General features: G+C 37.5%; 1 protein-coding gene across 1 annotated transcript; it reads left to right on the forward strand.

Annotated features, from left to right (window-relative positions):
• The first annotated feature begins 2,202 nt into the window (after positions 1 to 2,202).
• Positions 2,203 to 4,370, forward strand: LOC129766928 (uncharacterized). Its single transcript, XM_055767528.1, has 3 exons — positions 2,203 to 2,207; positions 2,568 to 3,401; positions 3,470 to 4,370. Exons 1-3 carry the CDS (start codon positions 2,203 to 2,205, stop codon positions 4,368 to 4,370), a joined length of 1,740 nt encoding a protein of 579 aa, XP_055623503.1.
• The last annotated feature ends 16,858 nt before the right edge of the window (positions 4,371 to 21,228 follow it).

The raw sequence follows: 21,228 nt of genomic DNA on the forward strand, positions 1-21,228 counted from the left end.
TGTTTTATTAGAAGCGGTTACTTTTGGACAGTCTAATGAAGAAAATAAACTGGAAGTCAGGAAGTGGGGGCATAGCAGTGAAGTAGCTATTAGGCCGTATGAATAAAAACAAAATTCACCTTTACTTTACTTCATTCGAGCAGTCGAGCAGTGAGATTAAGTTTTTACTACGTTTGGTATGAATAAAAGAAACAACAAAGTATTTACTTTTCGAAAATGGATGTTTAGCCGATTTCGTATGAATAAAACAGCATTCATCAAGTATTTACTTCGTTATTATCAAGTATGCTCATGAGCATACTTTGGATCTGAAAACACTATCATTCGTTTTTATGTCATATCCGATTTATGTTTAATGCTGCTATCTTGCGCTTGAAGTTAAACAAGTTAACGATCCGCATTGATGGCATTGAGCTTCGTTTACTAGTTTAGGGGAGCGTAAAAAAATTGATTGATTTTCAGGCGGAATGAACACGTTTTTAAAATTTAAATTATGAATGAAAAATAACCTTCCCGTACCAATTGAGCATTCTGTTCAAATGAAAAACACTTTTGTTTGCAGGTGGTGAAAAAATCTTGTACGATATTGTTTTTGAAGACAACTTTATATTATAATGAAAAGTTGCAGTAATGATGTTGGAAATGTATAGACAAAGGGTTAAATAAAAGTCGGAAAAAGGTGTTTTAAGTGATTCAATAACATGATGTGCACATTTTCACTCAAATTTTAACATTTGAAAACTGGCTTCGTGTCTTCTAATATGATAGGTATTACACTAACGAGATAGGGACCCAAACTATGGTCCCTAATTGAAAGTCGCCACCAGACGTCGACACTATTCCTTTTTCATCGCGAATTCACGCTTTGTCCAAAAAAAAAACGTTTTGAAACGAAAACTAAACAATCAGTTGATAGATGTTTGACAAAGTAAAAACTATGTTCGAATTCGAAAATCAAATTAGTAAAGTAAACTTTTATTCATACGGATTCAAGTAAATACTAGCAAAGTTTACTTTACTTGGAAACGGGCAGAATAAGTAAATACTTTTTTTTATTCATACGACCTATTGAATGGTTTGCATACTTCACATAAAATAAGGAAAATGGTCCTTGCCCAGTCTAGAGTTGCATATGACTGATGTGATGGTGCAGAATCTTGTTGGAAGTATTATGATTCATTCTTGTAGTGATGTTTGGCCGCGAGTCTTTGAAACATTGTTAATATAGAATTTCATGTTGTTTTTAACATTGGAATTCAATTAAAACGATGAATTGGAGCGGTAATTTCCAATTTTTGGAAAAACATCCAAAAACCCTCACTCGGGAAGCATATTAAAATCTTTGAATTTCCAGACTATCCCGTAGAATCTCTGAAAGCTGTGCTGCATACACTCGATCATTCTATTGATTATGTTGATTTTGTAACAAAACATTTGAAAAGAAGTTCTCACAACTCGCGAGCTGCTTGAGAAGGTTATGACATCTTTGTACTCTTGCTACATTCAGCTTCTCGGTGAGACTATTGTTTTTAGTATGCTGTAATTCCAACGATCTTCTTCAAAATATGTTGTTTGGATCAATCACTGAGACAATCCAAGCTGCCTGGCCATCTTACGTCTAGATTGATTAGGATTTAGACGAATTCGCTGTTTAACTATTTTCTCCGCATGTGGGGTTCTGACTGACCACTTTAGTCTAAGTTTTGGTTGAGTTTTCCATGAACCAGTCTCGTTCCATGGTGCGAAAGATGAATCTTCTGTTCACATCGGGCAGAATCTTTCAGCTTTTTGAAACTATCCAGCGATAGCGGTATTCAGAACAATTTTGTAACTAGTTTTCATTTTGCGTTCATGAAGCTTCCAAACGAATTAATTTTCAATGGAAACTTACACGTCATGTTGACATTAGAATACACTGCAATATCATTTAAGTGTGTTCAATTTACTTATTTTGACCAAGACTGTTTTAAAAATTAGCGACAGTTATCTTGAATCTCTCTGTTCGGGTGTAATTAAGAATTTTTTTTTTGTTTCTACCAGGTTGAAACTACAAGTTTTTAACCTACATTGTGCCACTCGTTTCCGCCAGAAAGGTATCCTGGATGTCAACAAACGTTGCCCGAACACTCCCCTTGTTCGGACGCCATTCTAATAACTAAAAACAAATGTCAGAATCAAAAAAGGGACATCGTCATCTACTAAATGAGGTTGTTTTCTAAAAGCACGATTCATGGAAAGCAGTGCTCGGCATAGTCATAGTCAACTGAGGATAGTCGGCTGACTAACCGACTGACTATTTCCATAGTCTGTCGGTAAATGACTTTTGGCTCTTCACGCAGTTTCTCCGCCAAAACGACTGAACAGTCAGTCGGGCGTTTAGTCGTTATCTCCCTCTACCGACTCGACTATATCATTCCATTCTTCCCAGTCAAATTGTCCTCATTGCATTTTGAAGTGACTTTCCCCAAAACGAATTGGTTCTTCTCTCTCTTTCCCATGCACGTTTGCATGCATTGATGTTTGAATCCACCGTGAGCTGAATTTAACGTTTTCCGTTGTGACCGTAGTCCTTCCAACAGTTCCAAGTCCAGATTTGGTAGTGTCCTTATCGCAGGAGCTCGTAACTTCTCTGCTGTATCGGTTCAAACGAGGAATGGAAACTCTTTGGAACAGATTTGTGTCTCCACTACCATACGTGAGAAAAGGATATTACTTTGCGCAGTATACATTCACCCCGACCGCAGTCGTGACGTGGGGGTTTATGATTCCCATTTGGCTTCTGTGCGTGAGCTGTGTGACCGTGCGTCTTCTGATGACACCGTATTGGTATGTGGCGATTACAATCAGCCTCATATTGCATGGGAATTACATGCTAACTCTGTTGTTGATCTGAATCCGTCTTTGACCTCTGCGGCGAGTGATGTTCTATTGGATGGAATCACCTTTCTCGGTCTCCAGCAGCGCAACTTCATTCGCAATTTTCGTGGCCGAACACTGGATCTGGTTTTTTGTGCTCCCGATATTAACATCGCTATCAACGAATCTGTATCGCCACTGCTAGCGGTGGATTTGCACCATCCTCCGTTAGTATTATCGTTATCGGATACAAGAGGAGCAGTGTTGGCTGTTGAGGATCGGAACGAAGGCGAACAAGCGTTGAATTACGCAAAAAATAATTTCGCTGCATTTAACGAGTTTCTGAGTAGCTACAATTGGAACGCTCTTGGTCAGGACGTTTACGACATGGCGACGCGTTTTTGCGAAATCGTTTGCAACTGGCTCGTGACGAATACCCCACGAAGGAAACCTCCAATGTCTCCAGCTTGGAGCACTCCACTTCTTCGTAATTACGCCGTCGAGGAACTGTTGAAACCATACACAACTTTCAACTCGCTAGCAGTGTATACTGACGCCTTAACCGTGCCCTCTACAAATCATACGTGCTTCGTGTCCAGACAAACCTGCGTAGGAATCCAAAGAGCTTCTGGAAGTTTGTCAATTCCAAGCGAAAAACAGCAGATATTCCGTCTAAGGTGTTCTCGGGCGCTCAGGAATCGTCCTCCGTTTCTGAAATGTGCGATTCATTTTCAAAACACTTTGCATCGGTGTTTGTCGCTGATGCAGCCACCCCGTCAGAAGCCGAGAGAGCTGCAGCTAACGTTTCAGAGAGTTTAATAGACTTGGGACCATTTGTCGTTACCCCACAGATGGTTGAGAAGGGCGTAAAAAAATTAAAACGTTCAACAGTTCCTGGCCCAGATGGCGTTCCAGCTATAGTTTTTTGCCGCTGTGCTACATCTTTGGCTTTACCGCTCTCCCGTATTTACACAGCTTCGCTGAGTCAAGGGGTTTTTCCAGATGTGTGGAAGCATTCCTTTATGTTTCCCGTGTTTAAGAAAGGTGATAACTGTAACGTGGCTAACTATCGTGGCATAACCAGTTTATCTGCCGCCTCCAAGCTTTTTGAGTTGATCGTGAACGATGCTGTCTTTTTCGAAGTTAAGCGTTATATCTCACCAGTACAATATGGCTTTATGCCAGGACGCTCGGTAAGCACCAATCTTCTCGAGTTTTCGTCGTTTTGTATCAACCGTCTAGAGGAACGCGCTCAAGTTGATGCTATCTACACCGACATAAAAGCCGCTTTCGATCGAATTGACCATCGCATCCTACTGAGAAAACTATCCCGTCTTGGTGCTACCGACAAATTCATCAACTGGCGAGATCATACCTGTCTGGAAGAACGCTCCGTGTCAAGCTCCTGTCTCACACTTCATCTCCGTTTGCTGTTTCTTCGGGTGTTCCGCAAGGCAGCAATCTTGGACCACTGCTGTTCGCGATCTTCTATAACGATGTGTCGCTTATTCTAGCATGTGACTGTGTGTCGATATATGCAGACGACTTGAAAATCTATCTAGCCATCGAAACCCTCGAGGATTGCCGACGGTTACAGAGCCTGCTTGACCAGTTTGTGAGTTGGTGTCGCCTGAACAAGCTAACTATCAGTATAAATAAATGTGTCATCATGAGTTTCCATCGAAAAAGACAACCAACTATATTCGACTACACGATCGATGATATTATCTTGGAGAGAGTCAGTCAGGTCAACGACTTGGGCGTAACTCTCGACCCTAAGCTCATTTTCGACGCACACCGATCTGCATTGATATCCAAGGCCAATCGTCAGCTTGGGTTTATTTCGAGAATCTCTAGGGACTTTACTGATCCCTACTGCCTGAAATCTCTCTTCTGCTCGCTTGTTCGGCCGATTCTTGAAACCGCATCTGTAGTATGGAGCCCGTACCAACACATGTGGATCGTCAGGATTGAACGGATTCAAAAATGGTTTATCCGTAGAGCGCTTAGGAATCTGCCTTGGCGTGACCCGCGGAACCTGCCGTCATATACAGCTAGATGTCGCTTACTGAACTTGAATACTCTTGAGCGTCGTAGGCGTATTCAACAAGCCACCTTCGTTGCCAAACTTCTTTGTGGTGAAATCGATGCGCCTAACTTGCTCGAGAAGATGAACTTTCGCGCTCCCAGTAGAATTCTACGATCCTCGTTTTTGCTGCAACCGCTTGCACATCGTTCATTGTATGGTCAACATGAGCCGGTCACGGAAATGATCAGAACCTTTTCATCCGTAGAGCAGTTTTATGACTTTGAAGAATCATCACTACGCTTCAGAAACCGAATTGAGAATCCCGATGTGTTTAATGTTATGTTTTAATGTTATGTTTCTGTTCGACTATTTTACTAATTTTTGTTCATTAAGACGATTTTGTCAGATGAATGTTATATCTAAACAAATAAACAAATAAACAAATATTCGTTCAATCATTATATAACCTAAATTCTCCATATTGCATTATCGCGGATATTGATGGATCTTCAAAGTTGGAAGAGATAGTTGACTTACGCTATTGTTCTTTGTTCAATATACGAACTGCCTCGATACTAATTGGAAAGCGGTTATTGTTTTGTTTATGGCATCAAACAGTTGGTACCAGGGAATTGTGGGACGGAATATTTTGGATTATAAACGTAATACATTACAAGAAATAAGAAAATCAGAAATATCCTCGATATACATACATCTGTCTTATCGTGATCTATTCGCGAACTTATATAATTATTCTCACACAAGTTCCAGCGACAAGATTAGATGATCTTGTAGCCTCGTCTCATCTTATGTCTGGCTGATCTAACACCAGCACGTTCGACATTATGCAACCATAACATATCGTGGGAGACGCGATCTGCTGTTACTCGCCAATAAACCATTCACTCATTCCGTCCTTGGGATCGCTCGAGTCGTGAATAAACTCGAATCGTACGATTAATTACCAGCAGATTCATTCACAGGGCAGAGCACCCTTCAGACCGAACAGGGCGAGGGATTTCTCACCTCTTCCGTACCTTAACCTTGTCGGGGATGGCGTGTGTCTGTCAGTTATTTCCACGTCCGCATGACCGGTAATGGATATCGCCGTTATGGGAATACAGTTCTTGCCTGAGCTCAAGCTCAAAGCTGCCTCAACCTGCCGTCCGTCCGGGATGGGACTTCACGAAGGCGATCTAATCGCTGCGTCGCGTTGAAATGCAGTGAAACGAAACGGGTATGAATTGAAATTCCACTGTGACTCTTATCGGTTCGTGATTCAAATAAATTAATTACTCGAAATGGAACACCAAGTGGGGCATAAAAGCGAGAGTGCATCGTTGTTCTGGGATGATCTATTGAATTTGAGAGGGGTATCTGTTGGTAGCTACTGTTGTTTGCGGTTTCGGGGGAGGAGTGATTGTGGATGACTAGTGTTTGCCAGTGATTGTTTAAACTGGCGTTGATAGGTTATAATTTACCATCATCATTCAATTTCGCATCATGCTCAAATAATAATCAGATAATAGGACTTCTCCGATGAATGATGATTGTATAAGAATGATAAGTTGTTTGAATGAATGAATACGCTTTGTACTTATGTATTCTGGAAGCAACTGGAAACGTTTTTCATTATTACCTTCATTCAAATAAACCTGTTTTTTCACAAACAAAAAGGACTTAGAGATTGCCCTCACTTTATATTCCGTTGTGGGAAAAGGACGATTTTCAAAAATTTCTCGTGGACATTTTTTCAAATTTTTTTAACTTGTTGCTTTTAGGGAAAGCATCATAGGGGAAGTGGGGACATAGTGGTCACCCTAAGGAATATGCCCATTTCTAGCGTCCACATACCGTTTCAATTCCTGTTTTTCGAAGAATATTATAGTTCAACTCATTGTTGTTCAAGATAGTAAACGGGGTTTACTATAAAAATTCAAAATAGTACATTTTTCCTCATTAGAAAAAAAGGTGAAAAATCAAACACTTTTTTGCTTGGAGGTAAAGTGGTCGCACATATCAAGCTAAATGGGATGGATTTATGCGTTTTGTCGTCCAAATTTGTTCAAATCATATTTGATATAGTAGGTACATGCATGAAATAAACTTGGTCTATTCACCTAGAGTCTGAAGTTAAATTTTCTCATTCATTCAAAAACGTTGTAAGAAACAAATAACGTTCCGCATAATGAGGCTTGGTTTAGTTGGAGTGGCATATCAAGGGTCAAAACCACCTCTTCAAGCGCAGAACGTGATGAGGTATATCAGCATTAGTAAACAGAACATTGTAAGTCGTTATTCACCTATGGCTCACCTCTCCTAGAATATGTGAACAGTCGTCCAAACTAATAATTTGTCCAACATATCAGATTGAACGAACTAAATTCCTCGAGAAATTCCTCAGATACCATATGCACAGAACTACGGCCTAATGGCTATCGAGGGAGCAAATTCTGTTTTTATTTATATTTTGACATGCGACAACTCTTCTGAAGTACAGGGTGACTCAAAATTCATTAAATTCTTCAAACATAAGGTGACTATCAATACGGTGTCAATAGTCAATAGTTATACTACCAAACAAGCAGGTGTCCACTTTGCCCCCTATGACCAATTTGCCCCCACTACCCCCATCAGTTTCTCCTTTTATTTCTCAGATAGGGTAAATAATTTTGATTTGTTCGATTAGGGGTGTTTGTACGCAACTAGTAAATGCAAATCGATTTTTCTTAATGAAAATCACATATAATCAAGACAAGTTTGGGTTTGTTGAAAATCCCCAAGTCTCTTGTTGCAAATAATACCATAAAGCGTTCAAATCATCAATTTTTTTATATATTTTAACGATTTTCATCGAAGCGAAAATGTGGGCATGGTTTGTCCACCTCTGATCATGGTGCGTTCGAAAAATGATCATGATTTGTCCGGTTTTAGAAATCACTACTTTTGAGTGAAAAAAAAACTTTCAAGTAGATGTTGTATTTCTCATTGCTTGAGTTTACTGTCATCATATTGGTCCATTAATAATTTAGGCTTTCTTCAGAATATTGCCTTTTCTTGGGCATTTGAAAGGTGAACAACACTCAACACAAAGAAACTTTATTTCTGCTTCGCGCGATGGACAACAAAACAAAACAAATAAACTGCAGCGCGCCAAGCGGTTGCCATAATAATCATGTAGACAAACCAACATCAGTGAATTGGGAAATCCATGATCAGAATTGATAATCGATAATCGAAATGCATTAATTATATGATTTAGATGTATAAATCTGATCTAGATGACGTGTAAGCATGATATTTACAATTTTTGTAAGTGTTATAAACCAGAAAGATCTGAATACGTACCAAATTATCGCGTTGACAACAATAGAAGGTTGACTTTGTAAGCCTTTAAAACATGTGAATCCGTAGAAATATCCTATAAAACTACTGTAAATCATGAAAAAGACTATTTTATTTACATGTTTGGAAACATTTGAATACCTGGTTTGACACAAGTACGCTGAACTAGAGCATTCAAAGAAGTGGACAAACCGTAATCATATTTTCGACTGGATCAACCAACATCATTTACCTCACTAATCAGTGATACAATACAAACTATTTCGTGAGAAGTCACTTCAATTAGCACATAAAATCAGTTTACACTGAAGTCACTTTGTACGCGGTTTATACGTGCGTAAATTCCCTATTGCGCGTAAAAAACGCGTAAATTCCGAAATCTGTGTAAAATAAACGGCGTAAATTCCGAAAATCACGTAAAAAAAGACGCGTTGAGAAAACACGTAAACAAAAACCGCGTGAAATGCGACTTTATTGCATAAACTGTAGTGAATCTGGATAATAATGATGAAAAAATTTAATCTATTTCCTAATATAGAAATAAACATCTAAGGTCGTTCCACAAGTTGATTTGTTTCAGAAAACGTTGAACGAGTACATAATTCCATATAAACTAACGGAAAATCATGTGCAAAAAATATTAAAACGGGATCGTAATCTTCTTGGGACAACTATATTCTGTATTTGATCAACATGAGTGTTGATGAGTAGTTGTTGATGAGTTGATAAATAAGATTGAATAAAAAAACATGAAAGAGCAACAAAAATAAGAAGTAACATGAAAATTGTAATGAGAAAACCTGAAAACGATGCTGGAGACTTCGCTGTGTCATTTTTAGAAATTAATGTAGACACAATTAACATGCCATCTTCTTTTCTTTCCGTATTGCTTTTTAAGGCTAAGAGATCATTTAGAAATGAACACGGGCTATGCAATATTTCGAAAATTAAGCAGGTAATTTCAATATAAAAAATATAAAATGTGAAAAGAAGTTGTAAGAAAAAAATGGCACTTACGTATTAGCACTACCGCAGCGCAATTATTATTTTGAATTATTTTTTTTCGTAATGAAATTTATTCTAAGTTTAAGGATAAGTGACGCATTTCGAGTCGGAAGCGGTTGCCTCTTGCAACCAAACCTGTGTCCCACCGATTGCCTCGTTAGTTTGAAACATAGGAGACGATCCTTTAGCTAGGTCCGACCGAGCGTTAGTGAACGTCGGACGGCATACTTTTGCCTGATGCATTACGTTTGCCCGGTTAATTTTTGCTTTGAGATATATCATTCATGATCATGGGAATTATTTTTTGCCAATTAGAACCATTGATCGATTGTGGCATTTGTCTACTTTCATCAAACAATGTGGTTTCTTTGATATGGTGGAATATTTCATTTGTACATAACCTTCATCGAATTATCATCTATACTTTTTTTTCGCTAAAATCTCCATTCGGTCCGGCTGTAGAAAAGAAATGGAATTGAGAAAGAAGAGCATAGTGTTTAGGTGAGCGAGTGAGTGAATCACTGTTCAATAACTACTGAATGGATTTTCCAAGCGGGCGCTAGCCTATATACAAATTTGTGTGATTTTAAAAGTCTGTTTTGAAAGCAATTTTTAAGCTATTAAAACAAGTGTTCGGTATTTGTAAATTTGGTAATTTGTTACATTCGGGTAATTGCAATTCAGGTGAATGTTTTTCGGGTAGCTGTAGTTCGGGTAACTGTCTTTCAGGTAAATGTGACCCAATCGTCCAAATTACCCCTATTTACCCTAAATCTATTATGTTTCTTTGATTGATACTCTCATCCGCATTGGAAAAGTTGTGGCAATCGTAACCATTGAAGTAGAATAAAGACTGGAACGCGCAAAAATACAAACGGGAGAATTTTCCCAAAAAGGCCTGGTTCAAATATCTGACTATCAACACGAATGAACAGTTAGATGTGCTACGAAGTACGAAAAATCATTTACTGCTGTTTTTGCATCAAAAACAATGTGATAATTAGGTAATTTGGCATCAATTCATAAAATTCGGAAGGTTATGGCATGGTTTAATGAATAGGGGCTTCAGATTCTACACCCTCTCAAGAACTTATGAGGAGCGATCGTACGAATAGCAGATGCAGCTTACAAGCAGTATGAGTGATTTGAAGAGCTCGAACGAGCAGTATCTTCTGCGTAGAACGAGATACACACTACAACATTGTCGTAAACACCCCGAATGGGTTATTTGAATTGATTGAGAACTAAAGATGACCTACGAATTAGAAACTTATCGTAATTCATTTTAAAATCACGTTAATTTTGTAAAAGAGTGAGAGTTTTCTTACATTGCCTATTTTAAGAAAAAATCCGTTAAGTAAATAATAATAATAATAGTTATAACATGCTTATGATATAGAAACCAAATATATATATATATATATATATATATATATATATATATATATATATATATATATATATATATATATATATATATATATATATATATATATATATATATATATATATATATATATATATATATATATATATATATATATATATATATATATATATATATATATATATATATTATTAAGGTTCAGCATTTATCTTTCGTGATCATTTTACATATTGTGTTGTTTGTGTCGATTCGCATTATTATTTATACACAGTTTTTACATTCTAGTATTTGCATTATGTGATGAATACTTAACGACCAACGCTTTACCACAATGGCTAAAAATTAGTATATTTGTTATACTTGGATTTCCCATCGCGGAAAACTACCATAAAATTGTAATAGGAGTACCGGTAAGCTTCTTGGTTTTTTTTTGTCAAAAAATAATGCTTTATTCTGCAAAATGGCTACAAATTTAATATTCAAAGTATTGCTCATCATTAGTCACAACTTTTTCCCATCTTTCTGGAAATTCACGGATCCTTTTGCGGAACTATCGGCCGGTTTGTCAGCTAACCACGAATCGATCCAATTTTTGACTTCATCAAAATTGGAGAAGTGCTGGTCAACCAGGCCATGTTGCATCGATCGAAAAAGGTAGTAATCGGACGGAGCAATGTCTGGAGAATATGACTGGTGGAATTGGACTTCCTATTTCAGCATTTCCAAGTACGTTTTGACCGGTTTAGCGACATGTGTCCGAGCATTGTCGTACTGCAAAACAACTTTATCGTGTCTTTGCTGGTATTGTGGCAGTTCATCTTCAAACTTTTTTGGCGGTCCGGAACGCAAACAAAAATTTTATTCACTGGAATAATAATCTGTTGTAAAACTGAAGAAACCTACCGGTACACCTAAAATAATCCGGATTCGCGAAATCATGTCTCCAAATTTCAATAAACCTTCCAAGCGTGGTTTTTTGACAAACATAATAAACCAACCACAGAAAAGTGTCACAAATTCAGCCCCATCGATTTATCTAATCAACATCGAAGCAATTCATACCTTTCGACGCGGATTGAGGGTCCCCTTAGCTCAAATGACCGATCAGCGTCCGATACCAATCGATTGGACAATGTTTCGTACTCACCGCGTTGCACTAAACTTATCCAACACTCCAACTGGCATCTAGTGTTATGATAAAGGAGGAACAAAATTAGATAAAATCAAAGACCCCAAATGGGGGGCAGTGACAAAACCACAATCAGAGTTGCTTTTTTTTTGTTGGTTACAGATCAGTGATTCTACTGCAGCTGTCTGGTTCGGTATTATACAACGCGATTCGCGTTTGATGACGCCAGATGAGGGTAGTTGTGAGTTTTGCAAATTGAACGCGCCTAATTTCCATACGCCAAAAATTGTCCACAGTTACCGCGCCCAATTGCTTGCCGCACTGATTCCGTGTGACCCCCTTTTGCGTTTGTTGTTTTTTTCCAGACTTTGCCCAAATATCAGTTGTGTAAGTTTTATGGAGGTCATTTTTCGAAGTTGTATCTACAATTGCTCTTCGAAAGCGAAAGGATGGAAAGGACGATGCATGGATAAGTGAGAAGATTTATGAATTTATAGTTTTTACTTTTGAGTTGTTTCTTGTTAAGAAAAAAGTCACAACACACGTTGTACTGAATGTTGATGATGCATAATAATTGTGTCACCGATCAGCGAGTACGTAATATCCCTCGGTTTCCGGTGAGGTACAATTTGTCGTCGATTCACGGAGCAGATGTCTCACTTCAGTGAGTCAAAGTCTTATTTTTATTCCGATCGTTTGAGTCTGATTAATTTCCTTTTGCGCGGCCAATGGGCTGCCACCCAACGATTGTTGGTTCAAGTACCCCAAACGGACCAGTTGAAGATTACACATCGTTTAATATTTCGGTGGAGGGGTTGCGATCAGTATCAATTTAAAACGTCATAGATCGATACTTGACTGAGCTTTCTGATTCGATACCTTGCTCGAACAACATCCATTTTTACACAAAAACAATCTTGATGATCACCTATTCCAATAGGATAACCTATTAATTTTAAAAAGTCGGGCGACTATGGCATGGTTAATTGAACAGGGGATTCAAATTCTGGACTGGTCCGCTTTCCCATTAGATGAAAGATCACAACGAAGTTGTTTGAACTGATTAAAAGTAGAGAAGGACCTACGCATTACTAATTTGCCGTGATTCAAGGAGTGTTTATGTTTGGTAATCAGCAAGAAATAGCACCCTATGTACATAGTTCAACTTAGCTTTTAAATATCTCTGAAAACTCAAAAAATAGAGTGTTTTTTATAGATGTGCAATGTTGCAATTCTAAATTTTGAATCTAGTATGGAACACATAATTCTAACCACCAAATCTCTCCTAAACAACGTATTAGACAACGAAGACTCATCGCTTTCCACAATTGCGAAAAGGAAACTGCTGAACGCGAAAATAGAAATCAAATCACTGTCATTCAACTGAAGCACTTTCCTCTTGCGATTACGTTCGGAGATATGCACATTTGCGTATGGGAGCCCCAAAGCGTTTTCGATTCTCCTCGATGATTGCTCTAATGTTTTGGTTTGGCAGTGTTATGTGGCTCTGAGCTTTTGGCCTATGTTTTGCTTGCTCGGTGTGAAATGTGTGTTTTGAGGTTGTTACATGTGTGTCATATTCCAGGTCGTAAACTTTATATGTTTATGCGCAGAAGTTTTCAAGTGGTAATTGGTGCAATCAAATATTAAAGCAGATTTCTGTAATTATATGCAACCGCAGCGTTTTGATTATATCATTCTCGTGTTGTGCCCAATAATACTGACTCTCTAGAAAATATAATTCACCTCTGAATGTGGTTATTTTCAGTTATCATTCACTAATCATTATCAGCTTGATTCTTGATAATGTTTACATATTCAACTTTTTTTAAATGTTTGTTCATCTTAATTTTTTTGAGAATGTTTCATTTTACGAAAATTGAACGAAAACCAAAAGTTGTACAAAAGTTGAAGATTGATCGGTAGAAATTTGCATTTTGATCGAAGCATCAAATTTGCACACATTTTCTCTCTATCTTTCTCCCCTTGCTTGCGAGATGAGATAGCAAAAAAACGGGGAAGCTGTGAACTTCACCTCTTCAGTTTACTAGGTCAATAGCAACTTCATAATTTGCACGAATGGCGGTAATTCGCAAATGACTTGAAATCAGACCATTCTAATTTTCATCAGTGCAATTTCAAGAATACGTCACTTGGTACCAATTGAATTTTCAGATAAAGTAAACCTATATATTCGCTTCTTCGAGATTGGTGCATGTAGCATCTGAAAATGATTAAATGTGTCACATTTACTTGACCCCGTTTTCATTTAAAAAGATTTTTATTCCGATTATGACAGGATACGTTTCAGTATATTCAATGAAATTGATTGTTATGCATCGTTGTTGGTAGCAGCAATATGACATACTCAATCAATGGCGTAGCGTGACCGGGTGACACCCGGGACGAATATCTTGGACCCATACTATCAAGTTTGTATTTACGTTTTAAACGAAATTGGAGGAAAATAAGATAAACAGAGAAGCATCACGAGAAAAACGCTGTAGAAATTTAATTTTTAGGAATTATATCTTCAGCTTTCGCTTATAATCAGATAAGAGTGTATAGATCACGTTGGCCATGCTTCACTGTCAATTTTTCGTAAATTTGGAAAAATGTCGTCGAACGAAAAAGAGCGTCGTGAATTAATCCTGTGCACTCATTTCGAGAATCCGGAGTTGTCACATCGGGACATCGGTAAGATGCTGGGAATCGTCCAATCCACTGTCAGCAGAGTACTAAAACGATACTTCGAGAACCTAACCATCGACCGGAAGGTGAAGAACGGCAAAAATGGATGCTCCGTCAGTGAAAAAGATCACAAGCGCGTAGTTAAGCAGTTTAGACGTGATCCGAGAAGTTCGGTCCGGGATGTCGCCAAAAAGCTGAATTTGTCAAGTTCATTCGTCCAGCGGACCAAGCATCGGGAGGGCCTGCGTACATACAAGGTTCAGAAGGCTCCTAACCGTGACGAAAGGCAAAACATGGTGGGGAAGACGCGAGCCCGGAAGCTGTACACCGAAATGCTGACGAAGCCGCATTGCCTGGTAATGGACGACGAAACCTACGTCAAAGCGGACTTTCGTCAGCTGCCGGGCCTGTTGTTCTTCTCCGCAGAGGACAAATTCAGCGTTCCGGAGGAGATTCGCAAGCAGAAACTATCCAAGTTTGCCAAAAAGTACATGGTATGGCAAGCGATCTGCTCTTACGGAAAGCGGAGCGCCCCCTTCGTGATGACCGGCACGGTAAACGGGCAGGTTTACCTTAAAGAGTGCCTACAGAAGCGCTTACTACCACTATTGAAGCAGCACGAGGGCCCGACCATCTTCTGGCCGGATCTCGCTTCGTGCCACTATTCAAAGGACGTGTTGGAGTGGTACGAAGCCAACGGGGTCACCTTCGTGCCAAAGGAAATGAACCCGCCCAACGCGCCGGAGCTTCGCCCAATAGAGAAATATTGGGCGACTATGAAGCAGGCCCTCCGGAAGAACCCAAAAGTTGTCAAATCGGAGGCGGACTTCAAGAGAAAATGGATTTCTGTTAAAAAAACTACAACCTGACGTTGTACAGAACCTTATGGACGGGGTAAAGAGGAAGGTGCGAGCATACGGGCTTGGGCTCGAAGTATGAATAAAAAGAAAATGCTAAAAGTTGTTTAATAGTTTTTATTTTACTGTCTAAAATTTTCAAAAGGATCGGTCTTCTTCTTCTTCTTCTTCTTCTTCTTCTTCTTCAATGGCACTAACGTTCCTAGAGGAACTTCGCCGTCTCAACGTAGTATTACTTGCGTCATTTTTTATAAGTACTTAGTTAAGATTTCTATGCCAAATAACACGCCTTGAATGCATTCTGAGTGGCAAGCTCTAGAATACGCGTGATCACAGTGCAAGTCGGAGGAAATTTCTTTAGCGAAAAATTCCCCCGACCAGAACGGGAATCGAACCCGAACACCCGGCATGTTAGTTATGACGCTAACCACTCGGCCACGGGTGCACGCTAAAAGGATCGGTCTACTGGGCGAATTTCTACAGCATTTTTTTCGTGATGCAATTTGATGTGACACACCCTTTAGAGCAGGGGTTCTCAAACTATTTTGGCCGAGAGACCCTTTTTTCAGAATGAAGAGATACCATCTACCTCTACAACCGAATTACTTCAAAAATGCTATTTTTATCTTTTTCATACAAAAAACTTATCAATTCAAAAACATTGCGGTTGGTTAAGTGAGTAAATTTGACCTCATTTTATCAACAATAAGTAGACATAAGATTCAGTAAATACGAAGTGTAAATCACAATTATTAATGCAGTTGCAACAATAATACTTTCTACTAAAATATTAGTCATTCTTATACAGCCATTCCATGCCAAACCGATATAGTGGTTCTCAGATTTTCGTCAAAAGTGGTAATTTTGTTCTTCATCGCAAAACCTTAGACTCGTATTTTCTTGTTTTTTTATTAAGGTGCCCATTTCCATTTTTGGGTGGACCGAAAAATCATTTTTTCTACAAAATCATATTTCAAAAACGAAAAAAACCTCTCTGATATTGAGATACGTTATGTAAAAAATCCTCAGCTTTCAAGAAAGAATATAAAAAAATATAGCACCCTCTAGTCCGAAACCATGAAAACAATAAAACACGACTACAATCAATAATTACGAAAATAAAATCCATTTTTCGCAAGTTCAATATATGTCGATCATCTAAAACGGTTCAGTGGTTCAAAAGTTATCAATTTTAGGAAAATGTCATTTTTGGGATATAATGGGAAATACGGGTCTAATGTTTTGCGATGAAGAACAAAATTATCACTTTTGACGAAAATCTGAGAATCACTATATCGGTTTGGCATGGAATGGCTGTATATGTAACTATGGTATATAATATTATTAATATAATTGATACTATTGCTATAATTGTAACTTCTACCATACTTAGTATAAATTAATGAGAAAGGAAGACGGCTCTATCATTTCTTCTGAACAATTTGCTATTGCCATACGGTTTCGAATGTAGAGGTGTTCCACTCCATCTTACGGAACAACATGTACAAATCATCACGACTAGTTTGTTAAATGTACAGTGGAACCTCGATTATCCGCGAGCGAATGATCCGCGATGCGGTTTATCCGTAAAAGCGAGTTCCATAGTAATGCTATGGACTTTCTCGGAAATTATCAGTGAGGTGTAGGATTTTTCATTTTTGTTTTGGTCATGACTTTCACATTATTTGACTTCTGGTGTACACAACCTTATAGATGGATAGTTCAATGATTTCTTTATTGATAAAACATAGTTATCATGCTGAAATATTGTGTTTACATCTCTTTTTCAGTCATTAATTGCATTATCCGCGATTTTCGTGATCCGCGGTGACCTAGCCAGACTATTCCGCGGATAATCGGGGTTCTACTGTACCTGAATCTCATGTGTCCGCGGTCTTAAGAAGAATCCCTCGAAAGCATCTTTTAAGGTGCAACAAGAGATACCGCTATCTGTATGTTAACAATCACCCTTATTCTTGTTTACGGCCGTATCTGACTTTCGTTCGAAAGACTTGATTCGAACAATTTCGAAAAATACGAATCCGTTCGAACAAGACCTTTTTCGAACATAAACATCAGATGCAAGATTTCATGCATCAATAAAATTTCATGCATGATTTCATCAAAGCAACGGTGAAAGTGTCGCCCATACAGTGATCGTTCGTTAATTTTGCCGGAAAATGAACCCAATTATTGAATTTTACTAACTGGACTGCAAAACAGCAAAAACAATAATAAAAAGTACACAAAGAAATGAAATATTAATAATGTTCATGAATCATATTCATAATCCTCAATGAATCAATTCCTTCTATAATAGATTGAACAGCAGAATCAGTACGACTGAGGCTCAAATTATCCGAAAAACATGAATATGTACTGATTTAACAATCGAACGGAATTCGCAAGAAAAAAGTGACGTTTAGAAACCACGTGAAAATACACATTCGTACGAAAACTAGAATGGCCGAATCGTTCGAATTGTTCAATTTTCGAAAATTCGAATGAATGGATTTGATTCGTACGAAAACAAGAATACAAATGGTACATTCTTTCGAACGATTTCTTTTCGTTCGAAAACAAGAATGAGGGTGAATATAATGATCTTAAACAGTGCTCTAATGATAATAAAATCACTGTAATGACTGACCGTTCTCCGTATCTCCTGATCTCAACTCGATCGAGAATTTGTCGGAGATCTTTTTTTTACCCATTTGTTCTGAAGCGTTTTCAGGGTATCGACACAACGTCCGAAATAAAATTACCTGGTATTCCCTGATTTTCCAGTAATTTTCCTGATAGTCATGAAAACGAAGGTTACGAATTGTAGGAGGCGATCTGGCGTAGTGGTAACATCCATCCCTCTCACGCTGAAGGTCACGAGTTCAATTCTCACTCCCGACATTCTTCCAAAAATGGAAGTAAAAGTGACGAACCAGCCAAATGAGTTGAAAATCACTATAATACAGATAAAAAAAAGGTTACGAATCGTTCATTCTGAGGGTACGCATAGCTATTTGTACTAGACTTTCTGAGATCTCACAAGCACTTTGCGCCATCCAGTCTCGTATGGCGTCGTATACAAATAAAGTTTATTTGTTCAGGCTCAATAGTATTTAGCTGTTTTATTCGTGTACATTAGGGTGCCAATGAATGTATGGGAAAAAATCGATCCTAAAATTTTAAAAAGTTACCCTTTACCAGCTCAAAAAAAACACCCTATGCCAAATATCAGCTCAATCGGACTTAAGGGAGAGTGGCGCAAAGCGGATAAAGTTTGAGTTTTTTGAAAATCGAAAAATCACCCAAGGGGGTAGGTAAAGAAAAACGGAGTTTTCGAAAAAAAATTTTGATGCCAAATGTCTTAAAATTGCATGAAATGTAGAGATCTAGTGTCATCTCGAAAATTTTTTTTTTATCAAAAATCGACATTCTGGGACTTAATTTTTTTCGGTGTACAAGACGAAACATATGGTTTTAAGTGCCAATAGAAATAATTATCTCGATTTTTCATTCGGAACTTGTTGCGAAACGCTGATTTTCATGATAATATACCCTATGCAAAATATTAGCTCATTCGAACTTCATTTATTAGTGTAGCAGACGTTAAAATTTGAGTTTTTTGAAAACCGAAAAATCCCCGGAAATCGGGGTTTTGAAATAAAAAAATTGATGCCAAATGTCTTAAAATTGCATGACACATTGAGATTTACAGTTATCTCAAAAACATTTTTTTGTTAGAAATCGACTTTTCAAAAAAACCACCAAGCGCCAAAAAAAAATTTTTTTTCTAATTTTTTTTTCGAGATAACAATAAATCTTGACGAGTAATGGAATTTTGAGACATTTGGCACCAACAATTTTTTTTGGAAACATTTCGGTGATCTTTCGTTTTTCAAAAAAAATCAAATTTTTATGTCTGTGACACTAATAAATGAAATTCGAATGAGCTAATATTTTGTAAAGGGTATATTATCGTGCAAACTCTATTATTATTGGTACCCAAAACCATATATTTCGTTTCGCATTACTAAAAAAAAATAAGTCCCAGAGTGTCGATTTTTGACAAAAAAAAAATTTCGAGATGACACTAGATCTCGACGTTTCATGCAATTCTAAGACACTTGGCACCAAAATTTTTTTCTCGAAAACCCCGATTTCCTTTACTCCTGGGTGATTTTTCGATTTTCAAAAAACTCAAACTTTGACCGCTTTATGCCACTCTCCCTTAAGTCCGATTGAGGAAATATTTGGCATAGTGTGTTTTTTCGAGGTAGTGAACATTTTTTATGAGGTAACTTTTTGAAATTAGAGATGACCATTTTCATTGGCACGTGTTGTAACACACGTGTAACGTGTTTATGGTTTCTACAAAATGTAATTTACACAGTAGCCAGTACTCCTTCTGCTCTATTACATATGGTAATTTAATATAGTATTCCTATGTTCTTCCATTGTTCAGTAGACCGGACAGCGGAGACAGTTGATATGATCATTGTTGTTGTAGGACTACGTCTATGATATATAGGAGGGTCACTCTACGAAAAATGTGACGGAACGGAAGAATGAGACGAGAACGCTTGGAGAAATCTAAAAAAAGATAACGATATTGTCATTCATAAGCAAAATGTATGTATCGTGCGGCTTATTTTGTTAATGTGTGATCAATTTCAAATTTTAAATTAGTATTGGTTTCATCATTGCATTTAAACTATGTTTCTTTAACAGAGCTGTAAATTTTTGAGCATTTTTTTAATTCATTTCTTTCTTTCTTTGTTTTTAAGAGGCTTTAAACTTTGCAGTTCATTCGCCTCTATTAATTCATTTGTAATATTTAGATAAGTTTATCAGAAAAAAATGCGGAAAAAGTTGTGACCATTAGTTGGGTAAATAAATAATCTTCAAATGAATACCTTGAAAAAATGTTTTCTCATTGTATTCAATCCATTGTTTGGCCTATTGCGTGTACCTTTTACCGTGAAAGCATTACCAGATTGTTAGTGAGAATTGAAAATTGTCGTTACGGGATTTTGTCTTCTTCTTTTCTTTTATTATCAAACATGATCTTTGATGGAAACTAGGTTAAATCCCAACAAAAGAATATGAAAAATTGTGGGAAACATCAAACAATACTATATGCACAAACAATCTGCGAGTTTTAAAGAATAAGCACCTTTTCTTTCCCCAGTAATTTAAAAAAATAAATTCCGAACAAATTAGAGAATGTCCTATCCAGTGGCGTAGTATGACCGGGTGACACCCGGGGCGGGTGTCTTGGGTGTCACCCCTCCACTTAAATCTTGTTATCAAGTCTTTGTTTTCATTCTCTAATGAAAAATCAAATTTGCTGATCCAAGAAACCTAAATTTGAGGTTAAATTTGATTAATATAAGGGGCGATTTTTAAGCGTTTGGTTTTTAATTAACAGAAAAATACAAGAAAAAAACTACGAATTGTACAGTCTACCCAAGCTCAAGCTCAAGCTCAACAGAAAAACACAAGAAAATTATGAAAAATATAAAATTTATTATTGGAAGTTAAAACTCAATCCTTCAAATTAATTTTTAATGATTACTTCATATAAATGTTGGGCTTGATTCATACGATAAGTTAATTTTCTTATAATTTAGAGTTTTGAGTTACTTCCTTAAAATAGTCCAAAGGCGCCAAATCGCACGATAGAGACCAATTCACTAGTCCAAAACGAGAAATGAATTACTCATCAAATTCATTGCGCAATAGGTTCATCGTTTCGTGTGTGCTGTGTGACATATGGCACCATATTGTTGAAACTACACGCGACCAGAATTAGCTTGTGTTTTGGGCAATGAAAAATTGAAAATCATCGCAAAATAGCGCTCATCATTATCAGAAACGATGTTTTCATCTTCATCTTCAAAGAAGTACGGGCCAATGATTCCTCCGGACC

Source organism: Toxorhynchites rutilus, chromosome 2, assembly GCF_029784135.1.
Source record: "Toxorhynchites rutilus septentrionalis strain SRP chromosome 2, ASM2978413v1, whole genome shotgun sequence".
NCBI lineage: Eukaryota > Metazoa > Arthropoda > Insecta > Diptera > Culicidae > Toxorhynchites > Toxorhynchites rutilus.

What these genes read in the sequence shown, in the direction of transcription:
- LOC129766928 (XM_055767528.1), top strand. An exon ending in ACTTTCAACTCGCTAGCAGT is followed by an intron (nt 3,402 to 3,469) that starts GTATACTGACGC and finishes AAACCTGCGTAG; the next exon opens with GAATCCAAAGAGCTTCTGGA.